The sequence below is a fragment of the Eschrichtius robustus genome, chromosome 21 (assembly GCF_028021215.1).
Source record: "Eschrichtius robustus isolate mEscRob2 chromosome 21, mEscRob2.pri, whole genome shotgun sequence".
Classification (NCBI taxonomy): domain Eukaryota; kingdom Metazoa; phylum Chordata; class Mammalia; order Artiodactyla; family Eschrichtiidae; genus Eschrichtius; species Eschrichtius robustus.
Genome location: NC_090844.1, coordinates 12063555 through 12081361, shown reverse-complemented (window position 1 = coordinate 12081361; position 17807 = coordinate 12063555). Strand labels below are relative to the sequence as shown.

The window sequence follows — 17807 nt, the reverse complement described above, 5'->3', positions numbered from 1 at the left end:
TGGGGCGGGGCGGGAAGGCTCAGGCCTCACCCACGCTGCTCCGCCCCGCCTCTCCCTGACTAAGGCCCCGCCCCGCGTGCGTAATTTCCTGCCGACGCGGAAGCGGATTTCGGGAGCGAAGGTCCCCTCGGGTGAGTGAGCCTTTGGGCTCTGAGGATCAGAGCTGCGCTCCACAGCCCCCTCCCGACCGCATCCTTCACACGCAGGTTCCGGGGTCCCCGTTCTCGCCCCTCTGGCCCGCGTCGCCTTGAGACTCGGGATGCCGGGCGCTCGGCTGCCGGGTCCGAGTCCGCGTCCGTTTCCGGTCAAAATCGCTCCGAGGCCGTCCCCGTCAGGCCTTTCTGCCTTCGGTCTCTTCACCGTCTCCCGGACCGACCCGCGCCGTGTCAGGTCCCCACTCGCGACGTGGACTCTTCGCCCTTCGCGCCCCGCATCGCCCCTCTCGGCCCCTCAGGGCAGCCCGGGACGCCGCGCCCTCCCGCGGCCCTGGGACTCCACAGACCCCAGTGTTTTCCTGAGACCAGCTGCCCATCCTGGGCCTCCTGCGGCCGGGCCCTGCCGCTCGCTGCCCTTCGCGGTCACCGCCTCAGAAAGGCCCTAGAGCCCCGGGCTGGGGGCAGGGGCCCAGTCCTGTCCAGTGACGCCGCGTGTCCTTCTGTCCCAAATCCTATCCGCTGGCGATACCGGCCAACGTGTGTCCACATTCCCGATGTCTCACGGGAAAGTGTGCTCTTTTGGGCAGAGCATCTTTGTTCCACCCCTGTGGATGTCGAGTGGGCGGGGGAGGATGAGACAGAACAAGGAGACCGATGGAGTAAAGGAGAGTGAGGACTTGAAAAGTAAAATAGAGGAGGGAGGTAGGTGGGTGCAATGGAATCGGAAAGACAAAATACAGGTGAAAAAGAAAGTGACCTGGGCAAGAAGCAGTATGGTACATGAAAACAGACAAAAAGGAGATCAAGAGGGAGATGGCCAAGGACAGGGTAGATGAGGGGAATTTCACCAACAGTAGCGGTTGGGGAAAGTAGAAGGATAGATTACAAATTCATTAGATTTTTTTTAAATTTTGAAATTACTTTTCTTTTTAAATGTATTGTGTCAGATTCAGATCATGAGGCCTCAGTGCTTTTCCTGTCTTTATTGTATACTAAAAGCATTCTTTAGTGCTTAGTAAAGAAGTTTTACACTATTTTTCAGTGCAGTTGGTAGGGATATTGATGATTTTTGTCTTAAAAGTCAAAACCAGGTAGTTTAAGCAGGTAGTCCAGTATTCAACAGCATCCTTTCTTCTGTATGTGACTTTTTAATTTATTGGTCTGTGAGCTAGTTTCCAACTAAGTATATGCTCTTTTCAAATTCCCTTTGTTTTTTTGTTTTGCAAATATTGAACGATAGGCTGGATGGTTCTAGAACTTTGTTCTCACGGATCTCATTTGTTCATGATGAATACATTATTAAGAGCTATTTCCACAGCTGAACTTTTGTTTTCCAATGCCGATAATTAAGTGTTCTTAATATTATATTTTTTGATATATTCATGGAAATGTATATTTTTATATTTATTATGGAAAAGAGAAATTAAATGATTTTAATCAGTATGATTAAAAACATGACAGAGAACTTGCCCTTGCTCGGGAGAATTAAATATTATCTGGAATCTTTAGGGGCAGGGGTGAGAATGGTAAGCCTTGCCACTATCCAGTCCAGACCACCCCATGCCTGTGAGGCCAGTAATGGTTACTCTCTCCTGTTGACACCTCTTCCTGCCCCCAAACACACACACATAGTACAAAGGCAGCTGGTAGGGAAAGACCAAGATTTTTTAAACTAAGCACAGAGCAAAGGTATTTCTCCAATGAGAAGATGACACTTGGCTCTGGGAAGGGAGCTTGGAGGAGAAAGGGCAATGCAGTTTGGATGTTAAGGAATGGAAGAGAGCCTGGGGAGCTCAGGAATAGGAGAAAAGGAGACCTCTGCCCATCCTTACTTGGGGATCCTGTGCTCAGCAGGTACTAGAAGACACTGTGAGGATGGTGACTTGAAAGGGAGGGTCACACCAACTCACATTCCCATATCTGCCACGTGATGTGTGGGCTTTACAGTATAGAAGGGTGTATGGAGTAAAGGGCAGAGAAACTTAGCTGTTGGTCTCCATGTAGGGGTTTATCGTCCCTGCTCCCTGGTAGTTCAGCAGACAGCAGAGGACTATTTTTTCCAAATGTTGAATTTCTCCCTACATATGTGGTTGTGGCCAGGAAGGGGATAAGTTATTTGAAGACCTGAATGGCACATTCTCAACACTCAGGAGTGACTTCTTGCCTGAGAAAGACACTCAGAGGAGAAAGAAGATGAGGAGTCAGGAATAAATCTTTATCTGGAAAAGGTCATATTGTCTGTTGATTGTTCTGTCCTCTCCTTCCTGAAATACTGTTTTTAGGACGTGCTAAAATCTGACTCTCAGATATCCTGCCTAACACATTTCCTCACTCACTGACGGCCTCTCCTATCTCCAGACCAATTCTGTCTCACTGTCAACCAGTGACATGGAACTTGTGAAATGGCTCCATTTGGGGGATCATTATGAGAAATGCTGCATGCCCAGACATTGATTAGAGACAAGGACTGGGCACCATAGTGTCAGTAAGATTTGCCAGTAGGGCTTGCATAGTGACCAGATCTGGATGTACTATAGACCCAAGATTAAAGAAATTGCACACATCAGTACTGAATTAATGTCAGGAATACCTTAAAAATCATGGAGAGGGGGAAATTTGTTCCACCTGATTTTATAATACATTTGAAGCTTAACTAAGTGAATCTGTGTATTTGGCCTCAAAATATTAATGATTTGCAATAGAAGGGAGAGATTAGAAACTTAACCATGACAAGTTAAGGTGGCATTTCACCCACATCATGTAGTATATTTTATTCCGTAATTGTTTAAAAATAGAATCAGCGAGAGGATTTTAACACTGTTCACATCACATCCGTCCCAGGGAGACCTTGGTGTTCATGGATTTGTAAAGAATTGACGTTTCTGCAGATATTTGAGGGTTCCTCCTCTTTGGGTATGTTGGGGTTTCATTGCTGGGCCAAGAGATGGTACGTTTCATTTTGTAATAGATTCTGGCACGATCCCCCGTACACACATAATACACAACTGTAAAGAAATCCTCATCCATCATCAACTCCTGAGGTTTCCCCCGTACTTTAACCAGGATTCATTTAAAATTTATTTATTTATTTATTTTTGGCTGCGTTGGGTCTTCATTCCTGTGCGCGGGCTCTCTAGTTGCGGCGAGCAGGGGCTACTCTTCGTTGCGGTGCGCAGGCTTCTCATTGCGGTGGCTTCTCTTGTCGCGGAGCACAGGCTCTAGGAGCACGGGCTTCAGTAGTTGTGGCACGCGGGCTCAGTAGTTGTGGCTTGTGGGCTCTAGACGCAGGCTTAGTAGTTGTGGCTCACGGGCTCAGTTGCTCCGCAGCATGTGGGATCTTCCCGGACCAGGGCTTGAACCCGTGTCCCCTGCATTGGCAGGCGGATTCTTAACCACTGCGCCACCAGGGAAGCCCCGCATTTTATTTATATATATATATGTGGTTGTAGATTTGGATAAAATGACAACTCTGTTTTTAATTTCCATTTTCCTAATTACTTAAGAGACTGAATGAATGTTGTTCTTTATAGACATGTATATGTAAAATGAATTTTTCTACTTATTTTTCTGCTTATATTTTATAGTTTATAGTTTAATTATACACACACACATATGTGCACACTTTGGTCTGATAACGTTGGTGAAGTGAAACCAAAATCCTTCCTTCATGGCTTTTGCTTTTTTTTCTTTCCTTTGTAAGGTGTCACCTATTTCATAGTATAAAATATTATGTTCATTTAGTCATAATATATTGTTTATTTCAACTATTTAATTTGAATTATTTTAAAGTTTCCCATAATATAGGTTCAGATGTAATTTGACCTATTTTTTTTTCCCCTTTTCACAATTATTTTGGCTGTATCCTCATCCCAAATCAAAATTGAGACAAAATTGACTTTTAGGATAATTCTCATTTTTTTATGTGAAATATCACATATGACTTTGGGGGTGGGGTATACTTGATTTACAATGTTGTGTTTCAGATGTACAGCAAAGTGGTTCAGTTATACATATACATATATACATTCTTTTTTAGATTCTGCATGTGACTTTTAAATTTGAGTCACACCAAATTTCTGCAGTCACTGAGACATTTTTGTCACCATGTCCTCTAGTCTAAGAATTTGGTTTGGCAGGCTTTGTTCATGTCGTATTTATGTCCTCAAAAAGTTTTAAAATTTCTTTACATGGGTTTGCAAATTTATTTCAAGTGAGTCATAATATTTTGCTGTTGTACATAGAGACTGGCTTTTGTGTGTTTACTTAGTTTTTAAATTATTATTACTAAACAGGAAATATTGATTTCAGTATATTAAGATTGGATTTGTTCTCTTTAAAAAATATTAGGTATGATAGTTAAAATGGATTCTCCTATTTTTTTTTGTTTGAAATCATGTCTTCTGAGAATCAATACAGTTTCAGCTCTTTGATGCTATTTTTGAATTTCCTCTCCTTTCCTCTCTTTTCTTGGTTCTGATTCAAGCACCCAGTGCACTGATTTCTAGGATACTTCCTACTTCTATTTCCTTCTGATAATTTTTGAATAAATTAGACAGACCTCAGACAGGCCATCTTTATCCTGTGCCCAACCAAATAAGTTTAGTTCTCTGCTAACCTGTCTTTAGGTTTATATAGTAACACCATATTGTAACTTAATATTTATGTTTATTAAATTGTAAATGCATTAAGGGGAGGAAATAATCATGTCATTGTTTTGCTTTACTGTATGCCCAGCCCATAACACTAAGTCTGACTTGTAATCGGTGCCCAGCAGTATCTGAGAAACAACAAAAAATTGTTTTGTTTATGTTTCCTTTTCTTTTTCTCTCATATCCTTCCACCTCTCCCACCATAATTTCACTACCCACACCCTGTGCCAGACAACCATCATCTAATTCTTAAAACTCATTAAACCTTTCTGAATTACTTAACTCCATTCTTCAACAAAAGGCTCATGTACAAACACAAGTCTTCCTGTCACTTTCTTGCTTTCAGTTCTCCAGTGAATTCCCACTAGCTTTAGAAGAAGGACCAATCCAATTACAGTGGCCTTTAGGCCCTGAAATCTACTTGCCTGACACCCTCTCCAGGTCTTCCTGTCACTCAACTGCCTTCCAATGTGTTCTCATTTCCTGGGGTACAGCACATTCTGTGATGTGTCCATGATTTTATACTTGTTCCTTCATCAGAAAGAAAAAGCAAACTTCTGAACCTATTTCCGTCTCTGCAAAACTCCCTCAGACTTTTTGCCCAACTGAATTTTTAAGGTGTCATAAATAACGTGTGCATTTCTAGAGAGCTTCCCCACCTCCACAAATGAAATACTTTAGTATATGTTCACAGAGTATCCTTGTCATTATTTCTTTTTTGTTTTTTTTTTTCATTATTTCTTTAATCTCTTCTAAGCTCGTATTTAACTCCATAATGACAAATGATCTCTCTGCTTTATTCATCAGTATGATTTCACTCCCTGCTACAGTCTTGGCCCTGAGTTGACATGAAACATATTCATTTATGGCAAAAGGAGATCATCACTTGCCTCAAATATGTTGCAGTAAATAGGCTGAAAAGACATAGACCATCTCAGAAATACATGGAAATCAAATAGTTGATATAGTTTATTACAAAAGTAATACATACTAAATCCTTTTTTTACTGTCAGAAGAGTATAATTTTAAAAAAGAAAATTACAAAGAATTTCTTATGGGATCAAGTATTTCTTATGCCTTATACCTAAAATGAAAATATATTGCTTGATTTTCCTTCAGAAATAATATCCTTCTATAAAGTAATATCTTAAGATTTTTAAATGTTTAATTTCCTTTTTAATATCAGTTTTTAAAAATATGCTACTTAGATGGGAATTCCCTGGTGGTCTAGTGGTTAGGATTCAGGCTCTCACTGCCATGGCTCGGGTTCAATCCCTGGTCGGGGAACTGAGATCCTGCAAGCCCCACGGCACAGCCCCACCCTCCAAAAAAAATCCTGTTTAGAGACAGAAAGTAGAATGGTGGTTTCCAGGCATTGGGAGGAAGGGGAATAGGGAGTAGTTGTTTAATGGGTACAGAGTTTCAGTTTTACAAAATGAAGAGAGTGTTGGAGATGGATGGCAGTGATGGTTGCACAATATTATGAATGTATTTAACATCACTGAACTATACACTTAAAAATGACTAAGATGGTAAATGTTATGTGTATTTTACCACAATAAAAAAAATTAAATTCTGTCTACAATAAAATCAATCCTGAAACTGATCATTTATTCTGGAAATCCTTAATATTTTGAGGATTGTAGGGTTTTGCAGTTTTTAGGACATGAGCTAGATCTGACTTGAAGAGATCTAACACTGGATGAGCTTTTTCTCACTTGGTAGTAAAAATGAAAGATATTTTCTTTCGGTAGATATTTATTCAGCACAAACACTTACACTTCTATAGAGTCACACTTACGTCCACAGCCTGAGAAAATGTTGGTAGATTACAAATCCTCCTACAAATAAAAATAGAGAGCAGGAAGGGGTCTCTTGGCTGCAGATTCTCAGTACTGCCCTGAACAACCAAAATCCATAAAACACTGAAGTCTCTGAGAAAAGGCATGAAGTTTGCTTTTGAGACTTTTAGAAGAAGCAGAATTAAAGGATATAATTTGTTGTCCTTAATTTCATCTACAGGGTTTACCTAAAGAGGCATTTCTTGATACATTTATCTTGATTGGGACCCAAGTTAATCAGATTTGTCCTTTGGATTACAAAACTGCATTAAAAGAGAGTTCACCATCAAAATGATGCATTCTCTAGAAAGAGAAAGAAGCTCTGAACTCTGGAATGTTGTGTCAGCATCCTCAATAAATATTTGGTTTCACTGGATTTTCCGTCTGTTTGGGTTCTGGTGAGTACTGGAGATCATTTTCACCAGGAGGGATGGCCCTCCTTTATTTTGTAAATGATTTTTTGTGAGAAGTGTTCATTTTGGTAGGAATTCAGTGACAGGATCTCTGAGGAACTGACATTCAAACAGATTGAAGGAAATAAGTATGGGGTAGGAAATTGTGTTTGTGGATTTGAGTAGAAATGAAGGATAATAGTGAACAGTGTAGAAGTAATAGCAATGCTAAATTGTATTTGCGATGTTCTGAGAGAGCATATAAAATGTCAACCCTTGGATGTCTGGTGGAGACATTGAAAAGTTTAGAGACTAGATCAAGAGTAATATTTGGGGAAAGTGGGAGATAATGTCCTGAGATCTATTTCCTTTCTAGTGTATGTTAGTTTCAAAAAAAAAAAGCAAACTCAGAAATGGAATTCAGATACGAGTTTTGTCACTTTCAATTTAGAAAAAGCAATGGAAGAAATTGAAGCAATTGAATAAATATGTGGGCATACCTGGGCAGTGTACATAAGTAGAGAAGGATGAAGGAGTAGGATGGAGTCTTGAGATCTTCCAACAATATTGTTTGAGAAGTTCTTGGCAAGTGATACGGAGTTAGAATGACCAGATTCCTTTGAAGACTGTAGACTGAGATGTTAGAGAAACCTAGGAAAAAGTATGTTCCCAAAAAGAGGTCATGTTATACTTTTTATTAAGCTCTAGGTAAAAGCCTGAGGCACATACGTTGGATTTATTTATGCAGATATTATCAGTACGATAAGTCAAGTGGTGACTGGGATGTGAGGATTTGGCAACTGCACCTTCATCTTTTAATTTGATTGTAAAGGCAAGAAGGGAAAAGTAGGGATGGATTGAGCCACCAGAGGGCTGGAACGGAGCTGGAGAAACTGCTAGTGCACGGAGTAAGAATGATTCAACCTGATAAGTTCTATGGTGGTTACTAGAGGTGGGGACACATGTGGCATGAATCAGGGATCCCTATGGATTTTAGGAGGGGATTGGACAGTTCTGAACACCAGGGGTTAATTAGCATACAAAACTCAATGGTTTTTCACATTCTGCTCTCTAAATTGAAGGTATTTATATCTTCTTTACTAGCAACAATAGTCATAGCCTTCTTGCGTTTGATCCTGGTAGAGGAGAGCTCTAGCCCTATTTCTCTTAGAGCACACTGCATGTTTCTTTTGGTTGTCCAGGGGGCTACTTCCAGGTGAAGCATTGGGGCTTCATGATAAGTGAATATGGAGGTTGTGAACAGCTAGAGTCTAATGACTTTTTTCTTCTTCCTCAGCTTTGCCTCCTGTTGCTTGGACTGTCTGTAAGTGAAAACCCAGAAGTCAGCTGGCAGCTGAGCTAGTTACAATGGAATCACAGGTAAGTAGGAAATTACTCTTTCTACTGAAATTGCATCTCTATTTTCAGTATATGGACATATTTCTCCTACAGGCACACATGTTCTAAGCACACTCGAGAGATTTTTCAAGGATCTGAGCTTCAGTTAAGTTTCCCCAGAATTCTGGAATGGTCATGTTGGATCAAGGACTCATCAAGTGGTAACTTCTTCCCAACATCACACTAAGATATTCCAGTCTCTATTAATGCTGTGTATTCATAGAAGAGATGAGAGAGGTTTTCTTTTTCTCGTCTAGCCCATGGCCTAGTTGGCCAAAAAAAAAAAATTAGTCATTAACCACTTTATTAATTGTAATGAGCTTAGGATTGAGGTGAATACTGGTGATGAAGATGAGTGAGGAGGAAAACATTACAAACCAATAGAGAGGCAGATGTTCCCACAGGTGAGGTCAGTCAATCCAGTGTTACAGGTGCTGGGGGGAGTCTCAGAGCCTCTGGCTTGAGCTGCTGAATCATTTATCCTTTATAATGAACACCTCAGTTTTGTAGAGATGAAAGCCTACACCTTCTGATCCCAAGACCTGTTTGAATTCTAGTCAGTTGTGCAGAATCCTGGATGTTGCTTCAGTATTCTCTGCCATTTCATGAATAATAAACCTAAAAGTTATATTTAAGAAATATTTGCTAGATAGTTAGTACTTTACACATTAGCTCATTAGATCTTTCAGAACTCATAACAGATTATTAAACCTTTTCACTGATGAAGAAACTGAGACCATAAAGGGGAATAATCTAACCATAGCCATGCTTTTTTTTTTTTTAATATATTTTTGGCTGCGTTGGGTCTTCGTTGCTGCACATGGGCTTTCTCTAGTTGCGGCGAGCAGGGGCTACTCTTCATTGTGGTGCGCGGGCTTCTCATTGCAGTGACTACTCTTGTTGTAGAGCATGGGTTCTAGGTGCGCAGGCTTCAGTAGTTGTGGCATGCAGGCTCAGTAGTTGTGGCACGCGGGCTGTAGAGCACAGGCTCAGTAGTTGTGGCGCACGGGCTTGGTTGCTCCGCGGCATGTGGGATCTTCCCAGACCAGGAATCAAACCCGTATCCCCTGCATTGGTAGGCAGATTCTTAACCACTGCGCCACCAGGGAACTCCCACCATAGTCGTGCCTTTAAAAGTGGCATATCATGGATACTTCATCCCTTGTGAGAAGTCTTTAAAAGATTTACTTGAAATTGGTTGAGAAGACTGTTTTCGATATAAGTTTTCAAGTGGAAATGTTATAATCATGATCTGGAAGTCGTAATTACAAATTTATTGGGAAATCTCCAGGGTATATTACACCACACCTCATGTGTTATCTCTTTATAATGAAGTTTTATGTATCTAGAGTGTGTATGTCTCTGTAGGTATATCTGGAAGTCAGATGTTCATGTCAACACTGAGAATGATGTGATTGGACCCAAAATACTGTTTGAGATTTCTGTACACTCGACCCCCATCTCCTTAGTGCTTGACACCTGTACCATCCTCCCCTGGCAGAGATGGCCCTGTCTGAAACAATGTCCATCATATTTTAGGAATCAGTGACCTTCAAGGATGTAGCTGTAGACTTCACCCAGGAAGAGTGGGCCCTATTGGACACATCCCAGAAGAAACTATTCAGAGATGTGATGCTAGAGAACATCAGTCATCTGGTCTCAGTTGGTGAGTCTCTTACTCTTTATTATGTATGTATTCATTCATTCAACAAGTATGGAGAAAAACTTGCCTATTTCTTACTCCAAACTCTGTCTTGATCCTTTCATAACTCTCACAACTACCTTATCGCAGTTTTCTTTACTTCTTGCTTACATTTAGTTTGTCAGTCCCATTACAGTGTAATCTTCTTGACATAATTTTGTGTCTTTCTTGCTACTCAGTCTCTGATGCTCAAACAGTGGTGGGAACTATTTTTGTATGTGAGTAAATGTATTGATTTTTAAAACTTTATTTCTCAGCAAGGACTGGTTTGATCAGATCACAGTGTTAAAAATAACAGATATATTGTTTTCCACATAGAACTTAGATTTTTGTGGTGTATTTATTGGAAGTTATATTCATTGGATTGTTTTTGGAGGCTGTATTTTTTGGATTCTTTTTGGATATAATATTAAAACACCGTAGAATGAAAATATTGCAGATTCCACAGTCTGTCTTTGAACTTGGGCATGGGCATTAGCTGTGATAGGTTCTTAATGTCCTTGGGAACAAGTTCAAGAGCTATCATTTTGCTGGTCAAAGAGTATACATGTTGTTTTCAACGTACTCTTCTCTGTGCTGACCCTCAGAGGTTATTGTATTCTTCCTCATTAGTCTGCCCTGTACTGATGCACTGTTATGTGCACAGAACTCAAAATCCACATATCTTTCTCCTACAAACAGGCAATCAGCTCTACAAATCAGATGTGATTTCCCATTTGGAGCAAGGAGAGCAACTTTCAAGAGAAGGGTTAGGTTTTCTGCAAGGCCAGAGTCCAGGTGAGATCCAAGAAGCTGTGCTTCAATAGGAGGAGGAGCCTGGTCAGTGAGTGAATAGGCCCTAAGAAATATCACATGAAGATATCTAAGTTTAGTGATATTTTTAAAATTTAGACCATATCATAGGAGAAAAATTTTTCAGATGATGTCATACCTTGCAGGTATCAATTTTCTATTCACGTGTCGTTCTGCCTTTGTCTTTGGCTTTAGGCAAGGTGAAATTTATATACTCACTGGAGTTAATAAACATTCACAAAAAATCCCTTTTCATGGTCCTGTTCTATGAATAGGATCTTCTCTTTTCCTCCCCAACTTGCCATCTTCTTTTTTTTTCTTCCTCTTAAGTGTTTGTTTGTTTATTGGCTGCCCCGGGTCTTCGTTGTGGCACATGGGCTCTTCGTTGTGGCATGCGGGCTTTTCTAGTTGTGGCACGTGGGCTCAGTAGTTGTGGCTCCCAGTCTCTCTAGTTGTGGTGCAGGCTCTAGAGTGCATGGGCTCAGTAGTTGTGGTGCACAGGCTTAGTTGCCCTGTGGCATGTGGGATCTTAGTTTCCCCGACCAGGGATCAAACCTGCATTCCCTGCGTTGAAAGGCAGATTCTTAACCACTGGACTACCAGGGAAGTCCCCACCATCTTCATTTTATTTTTCTCATATTTCAGTCCTGAGAATGACAATTGTTATAGTCCTATAATGTGTTTCTTCTCTTTAGAATATTCCTTAATTTGATGTTCTTTCGTTTTTTCTCTTCAGACTATTCCTTAATTTGACATTCTTTCCCATCTGTGTGTCAGTATTTGAAACATACACAAATGGGCATTGGGTCTCTTCACCATTTTAATTCCTAATACCACTATAGAGATTTATTTTTTCCAGTCATTTCAGGTAGAGAAGATGATCTGAGAAAACAAGAAATGATATCCATGCAGCATATCTACAAGAAGGACACATCTGTAATCAGTGCAATGGTAAGCTTCACGGGTGTAAACGTGTTCTTCCAAATGAAGACCTAGGAACTGAATAAGTTGGGAATTTGGCACACTTACCTGATTTAAGTTGGGATCATGGGCTCCCACAGGAGAAAATTTTAGTTAGTTTGGTTTTAGGGAAGAAACATTAACCTGTAGTCAAAACCATAACTTGAGGTCTTATATAAACAGACAATTATATAATCATGGCTTATATTCCTAATCACTGAAACATAATAATGTCTTTAACATCTGTATAAACAGATGTCTCTGCAGTTGGGTTACTACAAAAGATAAAATCTATGCTTGCAAGAGAGTAATGTCCCATGTTTATGTAAATAACATAGGGACAATTTTAACTGGAGTCTGTCACTGCATGATTACTCTAGAATTTATATGTAGAGGAATGAATGAAGGAATGAATAAATGTGGGCAAACCTGTAACAGTCTCTCATTTCCTTTCAAAAAGCAGAGATCTCACAGTCAAGAGGATCCTTTGGAATGCAGTGATTTCAGAGAAAAGTTTACTGAAATCTTAACATTGGCTCAATATGTGATACCTCAAGTGGGAAAGAAACCCTTTATCAGCCAAGATTTTGGAAAAGCCATCAGTTACTTGTCATCCTTTAATATACATAAGCGCATTCATGCTAGAAGTAAATCATATGAATGTCATCAACGTACGAATGCCTTTATTCAAAGTTCTGCCCTTAGGCAGCACAATAATACTCAAACTGGAGAGAAAACATTTGAATGTCATGTATGTAGGAAAGCCTTCGGTAAAAGTTCTAACCTTAGACGACATGAGATGATTCACACTGGAGTGAAACCACATGGATGTCATCTGTGTGGCAAATCCTTTACTCATTGTTCTGACCTTAGAAAACATGAAAGAATTCACACTGGAGAGAAATTATATGGATGTCATCTGTGTGGGAAAGCCTTCAGTAAAAGTTATAACCTTAGGCGACATGAGATGATTCACACTAGAGAGAAACCAAATGAATGTCATCTGTGTGGGAAAGCCTTCACTCATTGTTCTGACCTTAGAAAACATGAGAGAACTCACTTTGGAGAGAAACCATATGGATGCCATCTATGTGGGAAGACATTCAGTAAAACTTCTTACCTTAGACAACATGAGAGAACTCACAATGGAGAGAAACCATATGAATGTCATCTATGTGGGAAGGCCTTCACTCATTGTTCTCACCTTAGAAAACATGAGAGAACTCACACTGGAGAGAAACCATATGAATGTCATCTATGTGGAAAAGCCTTCACTGAGTCTTCTGTGCTTAGACGACATGAGAGAACTCACACTGGAGAGAAACCATATGAATGTCATCTGTGTTGGAAAGCCTTCACTGATTCCTCTGTCCTTAAGCGACATGAGAGAACTCACACTGGAGAAAAACCATATGAATGTCACCTATGTGGGAAAGCCTTCAATCACTCTTCTGTCCTTAGACGACACGAAAGAACTCACACTGGTGAGAAACCATATGAATGCAATATATGTGGGAAAGCCTTCAATAGAAGTTATAACTTTAGATTGCATAAGAGAATTCACACTGGAGAGAAACCGCATAAATGTTATCTATGTGGGAAAGCCTTCAGTAAATATTTTAACCTTAGACAACACGAGAGAACTCATGCTGTAAAGGTAATAAATGTGGAAGATTCACCACCCATAGCTTCAAAGTATAAACACTATTGTGGACTCACACAGTGAAGAAATACTATGTTTATATTCAGTGTATAAGAGCCTTTATTCGTCCTTATTACTCCACTCAACTAAAGTTAATTCAAAGTGGAGAGAATCCATATGTATGTCACCTATGTAACAAAACATTTAGCAGTGGACTCAGGTGGGAGAACTGAAACTGCAAATGGAATGAATGTGGAAGAATCTTCATCCTCAGCTGTAACTGTTAAACTAAATGGATAAATCACATGTCAGAGAAATTCTATGTCTGTAATCAGTGTGGAAATGCCTTGAGTTATAAGTTATCCTTTAAATAAATAAGTAAACTGCACAAGAGAGAAATTCTAGACCTGTAATCACTGTGCACTCTCGTTTAACTTAGCACCACCCTTAGCATTCATGAGAAGACTCAGTGTCAGGTAACTGCTAAAAAAAGAAATAAGTGGGAACAAATTAGGACATAAAGGAGATTGAAGACATTTGGAATGTCCCATTTCTGGAATGCCTAATATATTTACACTTACTCATGTAATGACAAAGTACTGCCCCTCCTAGTGATGCATAAAACACCCAGAAAGCTGGGAGAGCAGAAAGAAGCCAAGATAATCTGATCTTGCCCATATTCCCCTGTCACAACAGCCATGAATCCACAAATCACCAACTGGGAATGATACCCATGAGTCCCAGCCCCTCCCATATACAAATACAGAAGGCTAAGAGAGAAAAAGTTGGAGCTTCTCTGCTGCCAGGGCAACAGAAGGGCTGGTTCTTGGTACTCATTTGAACATGACTAATATCTGTGTTTCACAGGTGGCAAAACTGAGAACACAGATGCTTATAATTCATTTATCCCATGTTTTTCTGAGGGATACATATGGACTCAAAGTGAAGGGATGGGAAAATATATTCCACATAAATGGAAATCATAAGAGCAGAGCTAGCTACACTTTTATCAGACAAAATGGACTAATTCAAAAACTGAGTTCATGAAGAGGATGTAACATTTGTAAATATGTTATACAATATAATACCCAGACTAAGTTCACAAGATATTTTGTAATGACGGAATAGAGGAGGTCTTCCAAAATAAAAGGAGACAACATGAAGGAAAGATTTATATTTTATCATATAAAAATTATAACTCAAATGGATCAAAGTCCAGGCACGTGTACATGTATAAGTCTGTGTGTGCACAATAAAACTACAGAATATAAAACAGTATGTAAAATTACATGAAAAATTGGCCAAGTAAGAAAGTTAACTTATATGTACATGTCTATGAAATAAAATGCATTGATAAATTTTATTCAGTAATCAGTGATAAGGAAAGAGACAATACTCATTTTTCCACATACATAAAAAATAATGTAGTATCAAGTCCTATTTAAAGCTGAGCAAAAAGCCCACATTCTGGTTGTGGGTGAGGATATCATTGCAGCTTTAGGCAGGGGGTAGCTTGCCAAAATCTGTCAAAATATTAATGCACCATAACTTGAACCAGCAACCAAACTCCAACTTGCCCAAAGCAGGGAAACACTCAGACATCTGCAGATAAGTCACTGTGCTCAGAAACAGCCACAAAAAAATTCTTTATGAATCCAGGAACATCAAGGTCTCCTTAGGATAGATGTAGTGTGAGCTATTTTAGACATTTAGGTTGATTGAATTTTAAAAAAGCAGGGAATAAAACCCACCCCATCATGTGGATAAAATGCAGTCTTAATTTTCACTGTTACCAGTTTCTGAGTTCTCTATTTTATTTTAAACAATATTTTGCGGCCAAATTCACACTGATTCACTTTGTTAAAGGTGGGATGTGTTATAAATTTAGGTAGATCAAGTTTTCCATTATCAATCTTGTTTTCCAGCTATTCCTGCAGATTAATAAAAAGTTTTCTGTGCAATTCCTTTAATACCTTATCCATAGAGAATTGACAGTGCATCCAGATGTGACCCCTGCTGTGCTATCTCTTTTAAACTATAGTGCTCATTCCCCATTCAGGTCACATCTGAGTGTGAAGTCCTTCCCATGATTATCCCCCAAATGGAGCCAGTTCACAAGTCATGGTAAGATGGAATCTATCCTGAGGTGGAAGAGGGCTCAGGGAAGGCCATGAGTGACTGTGAGCAAATGTGTTGGTAAGATACATGAGAGTTAGAGATTAGCAGGTCCTGGGGAAAAAAAAAAAAAAAAAGCGTTTTAGGAAGAGAAGGTAACAACCAACAGAGAGGATGATTCCTAAGAAGCATTCCTGACTCCTCATTTCAAATGAGCTTTCTAAGGCAAGATCTAAGTCACTCCTGGGTGTTTGAAAATATGCCTTTCAGCATACCCCCTTCCTGTGACACAACCATACAGATAAGGAGGAATTCACTTGTGGATATGACAGTCGTCTGCTGTCCACTAAAAACTGGGAATTCAGGGTCAGTAAACTACGTGGAGCCTGCAGTTTGGTTTTTCCGTCCTTCAGAAAGTCCTCCTATCCTGATGAAACCCACATATTACTTGGCAGCAGTGGGTGTGTGGGAGGGACTGACCTACCCTTGAAGTTGGAGACATTGAAGACACTTCTAGTACCTGATGAACATAGGATTTCCAGGAAAGGATGGGCAAAGATTTTCATTTTTCCTAATTCTAAGTTTCCCAGTGTCCCACCCATTCCTAGCTCCTTCATCCACTATAGCATTCTTCTTTTCATTCTCCAAGCTCAGTTCACATAGCCAAGTGTCCCCTCCAAATGGGAGAGATATTTATATTCTATGCTTAGTTTTAAAAATCTTGGTCCTCCCCTACCCAACTGACCGGGAACTCTGTGCCTGTGTTGGACAGGCAAGGAAGTCAGTGGGAGAAGCCAGTAGAATGTAGAAACCACTAGCCTCAGAGGAATAATGTAGCCTGAACGGAATAGGGCAGGGTTTACTCTATCACTCCTACATCTAAAGTTTATAGACCGTATTTCATACTCTCAAACAAGAGTACCTTCTCTTCTATGGTTTTAATAATTATCTCAAGTATTTAACATCTCTTTTCTAGAACATTACATTAAACTATCAGAAAACATACAATTAAGAACAAATTACCATCACTGGAAATCATGAAGGAAAGCCAGCTATGTAAACACCTCTATGCAGTGTATTCATCCTGAACAGATGGGCCTTGTTGGAACAAAATTCAGGTACAATTCTGTCAGTCCTTGCACATTTACAAAGAAAGGATAAAGGGAGCTTATAGACTTAGTGGGAAACTTCAGTTTACAGACCACTAAGTTAAAAGATTGCATAAGGGAATTAATGAAAATTATTATTAGACAAACTGGTTAAACAAGATTTTGACTGTTAATACAAAAAAAGTTTTGTCGATATGCTTACCAAGTGCATATTGAAATAGAATAATGTTATTTAGTAAGCTCAAAAGAATATTTTCAGCATACGATAAAGAGTGGAAAATGACATATAATCTGAAAGTGACACAATAAATTTAAGAGAAATAATTTTTAAAACACCGTAATGAATTTGAGATCTATCATTCTTTTACTCTCTTCCTATTCTGTCCTACTCCATCTCTCTGCTGATACCCTTTTTGTCTGTTTTCATTTAACACACTGCTTCTTGCCCAGTCACCGTCTGACTCTTCTCGTATCTAGATAAAGTCCATCAGACCAACCTGTTCCTCCATCTTCTATGTTACCCTCTCATTTTCTCCCTCCCTGACTCACTCTGTCTCCCTGGTTCTCCCTTTGTCTTTCTTCCCCCTTCCCCCTCCCCTGCCCTTCACCTCCGTATTCAGAGGGATGGAATAAAGATGCCACCTGTGCAGGAATGTAAACACACCCTGGCAGGCACCGCCAGTGGGATGGGATCTGGGACAGGACACGGGTGTCACAGGACAGGGCCAGTCACCTTTCCTAGCCAGGGCTCAGGGGTGCCAACTAAAAATCGGCACATGTCATCTGCCTCTATAAGGACTAAGTCACAGACCGCTACAGCTGCTGACCTTCAACAAACCCTGAAAGGAGATCAGGATGGAGATGAGAAAGGAGGCACTCTGTGTTCTGGGGAAAACTGGCAGAACAGGTCTTCAGATAGTTAGCTGTTCTGCTCCTTGTGATGAGCAGCAAGCCTCTGCCAGAAGGTGTGCTTGACTGCACATACCCCCTTCCCTGCAATCCTTTATAACACTGACCTTCCCCTACTTCTCTGGAGCGGTTTCTCAGAGCTA

The 17807-nt window shown here is 40.0% G+C and overlaps 1 protein-coding gene across 9 annotated transcripts; it reads left to right on the top strand.

Annotated features, from left to right (window-relative positions):
- The first annotated feature begins 80 nt into the window (after positions 1 to 80).
- ZNF596 (zinc finger protein 596) lies at positions 81 to 13915 on the top strand. Of its 9 annotated transcripts, none has more exons than XM_068532164.1 (8): positions 81 to 131; positions 6827 to 7043; positions 8335 to 8417; positions 8490 to 8596; positions 9975 to 10101; positions 10819 to 10914; positions 11789 to 11880; positions 12350 to 13915. In XM_068532164.1, the coding sequence occupies exons 5-8, from the start codon at positions 10068 to 10070 to the stop codon at positions 13613 to 13615; spliced, it is 1488 nt and encodes a 495-aa protein (XP_068388265.1). In that variant the 5' UTR covers positions 81 to 131; positions 6827 to 7043; positions 8335 to 8417; positions 8490 to 8596; positions 9975 to 10067; the 3' UTR covers positions 13616 to 13915. The 9 variants fall into 9 exon arrangements, with proteins under 9 accessions (XP_068388265.1, XP_068388264.1, XP_068388262.1 ...); XM_068532163.1 differs by having other exon boundaries at positions 8466 to 8596; XM_068532161.1 differs by lacking the exon at positions 8490 to 8596 and having other exon boundaries at positions 11798 to 11880; positions 12353 to 13915.
- The last annotated feature ends 3892 nt before the right edge of the window (positions 13916 to 17807 follow it).